Source organism: Carlito syrichta, unplaced genomic scaffold (genome assembly GCF_000164805.1).
Source record: "Carlito syrichta isolate Samal-C Ts95f unplaced genomic scaffold, Tarsius_syrichta-2.0.1 Scaffold94502, whole genome shotgun sequence".
Lineage (NCBI taxonomy): Eukaryota > Metazoa > Chordata > Mammalia > Primates > Tarsiidae > Carlito > Carlito syrichta.
Genome location: NW_007038598.1, coordinates 1,297 through 7,283, shown reverse-complemented (window position 1 = coordinate 7,283; position 5,987 = coordinate 1,297). Strand labels below are relative to the sequence as shown.

The window sequence follows — 5,987 nt, the reverse complement described above, 5'->3', positions numbered from 1 at the left end:
ATTCTTTTTGATTTAGATTGAATTCTTTCTCCATTTTTTCAAGGAATTCACTCTTGAAATTTCCTTCCCTCTTTCTCATTGGACACCCCCCTTAAATGCATCATTCTTAGCAGCCTACTAGCTCAAAACAAGATAACAAAATATAGTAACAGCTAATTTAGAATATCAATGGTATGATGATGATCAGGAAGTGTTCTTTTAAATCTCTAAATATGGATTTGGGGCAGTTATGAAAAGACATTTATGAGGAAGATGTAGGTGTTGGGGTAACTAAAGGCCACTAAAGGACTTTTGATGGATCCTGTTTCTTATATTCCAGAGAGAACACTTCTCTGTATGGGAATGAAAAACTACAGTGCCATCAGTGAGTTTGTTCTTCTTGGATTGTCTACTGACCCCTACATTCAGGCTATACTCTTTGTGCTGTTCCTTCTGATTTACCTCCTCTCCCTGACGGGGAATTTCTTGATGCTGCTGGTGATTAGGGCTGATTCTCATCTCCACACGCCCATGTACTTCTTCTTGAGACAATTGTCATTTCTGGACCTCTGTCACTCATCGGTCACAGTTCCCAAGATGTTAGAGACTCTACTTTCTGAAAGCAAAACCATCTTTGTAGAGAGTTGCTTGGCTCAGGCCTTTCTGGTATTTGCCACTGGTGGCACTGAGGCCTGTCTGCTGGCTGTAATGGCCTATGACCGCTATGCTGCCATCAGCTCCCCTCTGCTCTATGGCCAGGTGATGAGTAACCCGCTCTGTGTTGGGCTGGTGTGGGGCTCCTGGGGCCTGGCCTTTGTTGACGCTCTCATCAACATCCTCCTGGCTGCTGCCAATTTAAACTTTTGTGAGGGCCAAACGATTCCCCACTTCAGCTGTGAGCTGTCTTCTCTCTTCCCTCTGTCTTGCTCTGAGACCTCTGCCAACTTCACACTCCTGCTCTGCTCCTCTGTCTTGCATTTCTTTGGAACCTTCCTTATGATTGTTTCCTCCTATGCCCGCATTGTCTCCACCATCCTGAGCATCAGCTCCACCTCAGGCAGAAGCAAGGCCTTCTCCACCTGCTCTTCCCATCTTACTACTGTGATCTTGTTCTATGGCTCAGGTTTCATCAGTTATCTCTTGCCAACTTCAGGTTCCCCTATGAAAATGATCTTCTCCTTGCAGTACAGTGTGATCACACCCATGTTGAATCCCCTCATCTATAGCCTGAAGAACAAGGAGGTGAAGGCAGCTATGGGAAGAATGTTCAGAAAATATTTTCATCCTCTCATGTAGTAAACACAAAGTCAGGATGAAAGGAAGACTGAAATTTATGCTACATTCTCAGATAACAGACTTTAAGGAAAGTTTCTTGATTGCCCATAATATGAGATGTTGCAAGGAACATAGTAGCATTTACCTCCTTGGAAATGCTTGTTAAGTGGACAGAGAACTTATAGGAGGATAGAGGTTCAGTCTTATACAGAGAAGAAGAAATAACAAGATAACCCTTTTCAGGGGATCATTTTATAAAAATATTTAGTATTCATATCTACATGAATATCTATCACTATTGGTTGCTCATTACTGCTTCACACTTCCTATAATGACACCCCAAATCCTTATGAAAACAGATCCTCTTAAATTTATGTTGTCATCATGGGGGATGATCCTATAACCTAGGTTAGACTCACCATTCTTCCCCTTTCTCCTGCTACTGTATTTGGGCAAGAAATTAAACCAACACCCAAGTAAAGCTATGTGCTATCTTTCTGTGGAAAGTTTGAACACTGAGAAGGAACAAACAAAAAGTAAGCATTTCAAACAAAGTTAGCCTTATTGCAGTGCCTAAAGAAACCATGAACCTTGCTTTGTGGCAGTTGTCCTTCCGGGGTCATATTTTAAATAAAAACAACAATAATCGCAAATTTGTTACATTTCTTAACTTGTGTTTGGAAATGTATTAAGTTCTAGTGGTAGGAAGATACCCTACAAGTCCCTGGAACCTCTGAATATGTCATGTTACATGGCAAAAGGGATTGGACAAATGTAATTAAGATTATAGACCTTAAAACAGAAACTGTATCCTGGATTATCCATGTGGGCCCAGTCTCATCACATGAATCCTTAAAAGCAGTGAACCTTTTCCAGTTGTAGGCAGGAAAGATAAGGCAGAAGGAAAGGCCAGAGATAACACAAGCACAAGAAGGACTCTGCCCACCATGGTTGACTTTCGTCATGGAGAAGGCCATGAGCCAGGGATTGTGAGCGGCTTCTAGAACCTGAAACAGCATGTAGCCAACAGACAGCAAAGAGACAGGACCTTAAGTTTATAGAGTTTGTGGAAGTGAATTTCGCCAACAATCAGAATGCACCTGGAAGTGGTCTCGCCCCATATCTTCCAGATAAGGCATGCAAACACCTTGATTTTGAGCTCTTTCAATTCATAGCAGCAAAACCAGTTGAGCCTACCTAGGTTTTTGACCTGAAGAACTGTGAGATAATATATTTGTGCCATTTTATTCCACTAAATTTGTGGTAATTTGTTCTGACAGCAGTAGAAACTAATTTAGTACCTTACCTTTATTATCCTACCTAATCATCTCAAGTATATGAGACAAGTTTTTTCACTGGTGTTCCTTTACTGGTGAGAAAATGAGACAGAATATATATATATTTTTTGAGTTGGAGTCTCACTCCGTCACCCAGACTGGAGTGCAGTGGCCACTCCCGGCCACCATAACCTCGACATACTGGGCTTCAGCAATCCTTCCGCCTCGGCCTTCCGAGTAGCCAGAACTACAGGCGTGTGCTACCATGCCTAGCTAATTTTTGATTTATTGTAGAGATGAGGTCTTGCCAAGTTGCCAAGGCGGGTCTCGAACCCGCGGGCTCAGGCAATCCACTCACTTCAGCCTCCCAAGGCACGGGATTACAGGCTGAGCCACTGAGCCTGGCTCAGAATATTTTTTTAACTGTCCTGTGATTCATAGCAAGGAAGTCGTAGAGCTGAAATGTACTCCAGGCAGTCTGAACTCAGTCCATGCTCTTGGCCACTGAACTGCCCCCTTTATTAAATCTATGAAGCTCCCACATCCTTTCCATAATTATCTATGATCAGATTCCATTGCTTACAACCAAAGAATGGTAACCGGTACTGAAATAGGTGTCAAAGGTGAGCTGCAGGCAACAGAACTTCAGCGAAATGTGATGTGCTTAGAATTAGATATTAGATATGAGTTGAGAAAGGACTGTAATTACTATGCTACTTTTCCTCTTTTATTTTGTGATCTTTTTTTCCCCAAAATTCCTTTTCTCTCCTTAATCAGGTTATTCACAGTCAGTTCTCTCACTTGCAAAGAAATCTAATTGGTTTTGAAATTAAAGCTAGAGTTTGGTTTGTAGGCAACAACTCTCAAGGGAATGAGGATATATGGAATTAGTTATTGTGCTAAGATGAACAAAATGAAGTGAGTCGCCCATTTTTACTGTTAATGATATGAAATCACCACTCATATTAAGACCCATGATTGTCAGAGACCATGAACATTGTTCTAAGCTTCTGAATAATGTGAAGTTGCTAATGAAGAATGGCAAGACTACAGTGTCTTCTGTCTTCAAGGCAATTATTTAATTCCTGATTTTTTACCTTAAGGTGCAGAATTAACTTCAGGGCTTTTTTTCCCCATCTGCTGAAAGTATTTCTGTCATTCTATAGGGGTAAAGCACTGGCTATGCAAAACTAACCCAGAGATGGATTCAGTGACCATCAATAGTTGGGTTCATTATCATACTAAGTTGCTTATGGGAGGAATGGATGTTGGTCAGGGAATTCAACAACTGGAATAGTAACACCTTGGAGACTTTGGAAACCCTGAAGGACCATGAATCTCCAAGCCTCTGTAAAACCACTATGACTCCCTTGACTCAGCGTGCTGTCTCTCTTTGGAAGAAAGCTAGTAACTCCTCACAGTCCTATATTCCTCCATGTTGCTTGGCTGAGGTTCAGGATTCAAAAACAACGGAACCTGCATGGAGAAATCGAAATCTAAGAAGGAAAGAATTACATCTAGAAGAAATAATAGAAATAGATTAATTTTCATATCCATTAATGTAGGGAATGTTTTTGGGAATGGAAATGAATTTTATTTTTTCTCAACTAGGAGAGTAAATAATTTGTGTGTAGTGTTTTACTTTTTAAATCATTTAAAAATATCTGTATTAATTTACACTGACATCATTTTACATAAATACTTGAATGTGATCTTATCATGTAACCTGTTTTGTGATTTTGTTTGTTTGTTTGATTTTTTGGCCTGTCATCTTTTTCACATTTTCTTTTACTTATTCTTCACTCAAATGTAACCAATGTTGACTATAGTGTAGATTATTTTTCTGGATTTACATATGAGAGGGGGGACCCAAAGCCCTCCAGAATTATTTATAAAAAATTGTATATTTATTCTTGTATGTTTAAACTTAAGTTACCTTCAAAGTATTCTTCATTTGGCGCATACAGCTATCAAGATTTTTTTCCCCAATGCTCAGAACAGTTTTTGAACTCATCAATTTTGATGCCTTTTAGTGCTTCTCCTGTTTTTTTGTTCACCTCTTCCACATTGGCAAAATGTTTCCCCTGAGAACATTTTTCATCTGGGGAAACAAAAAAAAGTCACTAGGTTTGAGATCAGGTAGATAGGGAGGGTGGGACACAGGAGCCATACTGGCTTTGGTCAAAAACTGCTGAACACTCAGTGTGGTGTGGGTAGGTGTGCTGTCATGGTGTAAGAACCAGTCACCTATTGGCCACAACTCGGGACACTCATACAACACAGCCTCTCAGAACAACACTAGCTGGTACATTGATGCTGATGGGTTCCCAGAACATTTACCTGGGGGAAAAACTTGTACTACAAGGAGACTGCCCTCCAAAAAAAAAATAATTCTGGGTTTCTTTGGGTGCCCCTTCATATATATGTTCAAATAATTATTCATATATGCATACATATGGTGGCTTTGCCAGCTCTGTTTTAAAATCTGCATAATACACATTTCTCTATGGTTTGCTTTTTTTATTCATTAATAATTATTACTGAGACGGGAACAAGATGGCGACAGCATAGGTGAACTTCTCCAAACGTGAGTTCCCAAAAAGACTTTTACTTCTCTTCCCCCATCCTCCAGCCCACCACCAGCCCCGCTGGTGCGAGGCCCGGGGACCTTTGGTCCCACGCAGGGCCAGATATTGTGGCACCCTGCTGCTGCTGTTCCACTGCGTGCGTGGGAGTCTCGAGTCCCAGCCCCCTCCCAGCTTCCTCCCTGGCTACATCATCTCCAGCCTGGTACCTGGCACCAAGCCGCCGGTCACTCAGGGAGGCTCTGGGTGCCCGCCCCTCAGAGACACCGGCCCCATTCCTGGCTGAAGTACCCTGTGGGGGCCCAGGGCCACTCTCACCACTCAATACCTGCCCTTTGGAACTTTGGAGCTCTGGAACTCTGGGTCCACCCTGGCTGAGGCATTCAGCATGAGACCTCAAGCTGGGGGACCAAACAAGCGGAGAAAAACAGATCTGCATAAACTGCCTCACCATTCTCCAGGCAGAGACTTCCATTGCTCTGCCCACCTATCAACAAACTTTGCCTCAGTTCCTAAGGCAATGGCATGAAACAGGAGACAAAGCCCCACCCCTATGCTGCAATGAAAAACAAAGGGGAGAGGCTGGAATCGGAGATCAGAGAAGTTACTTTAGTCTGATCACTTATTTTGACTTATGATTTTATCATTGTAACTGTTGGTTTTGATCACGTTTGTTGTTTGCCTTCTGACTTACACTGCTTCTTGATTTTATTGGACTGTCTCTGTAGCTATCAGTACTCTTTAGGGAATCTTTCTTATGTGTCTTTCTTCACTTTTTCCTGGGCTTGTGTCTCTTTCTCATCTGATAGTTGGTATGTATATCTGTTTTCCCTCTCGCTCTTCTCTCTTTCTAACTCCCTATTGACCCCCC

General features: G+C 41.9%; 1 protein-coding gene across 1 annotated transcript; it reads left to right on the top strand.

The window, feature by feature from the left end:
* Window positions 1–342: 342 nt before the first annotated feature.
* LOC103263603 (olfactory receptor 8S1-like) lies at window positions 343–1,275 on the top strand. Its single transcript, XM_008061273.2, has one exon. The coding sequence runs from the start codon at window positions 343–345 to the stop codon at window positions 1,273–1,275; it is 933 nt and encodes a 310-aa protein (XP_008059464.2).
* The last annotated feature ends 4,712 nt before the right edge of the window (window positions 1,276–5,987 follow it).

Excerpts from the sequence above, each read along its gene's own strand:
- LOC103263603 (XM_008061273.2), top strand. The coding sequence starts at position 343 with ATGAAAAACTACAGTGCCATCAGTGAGTTTGTTCTTCTTGGATTGTCT.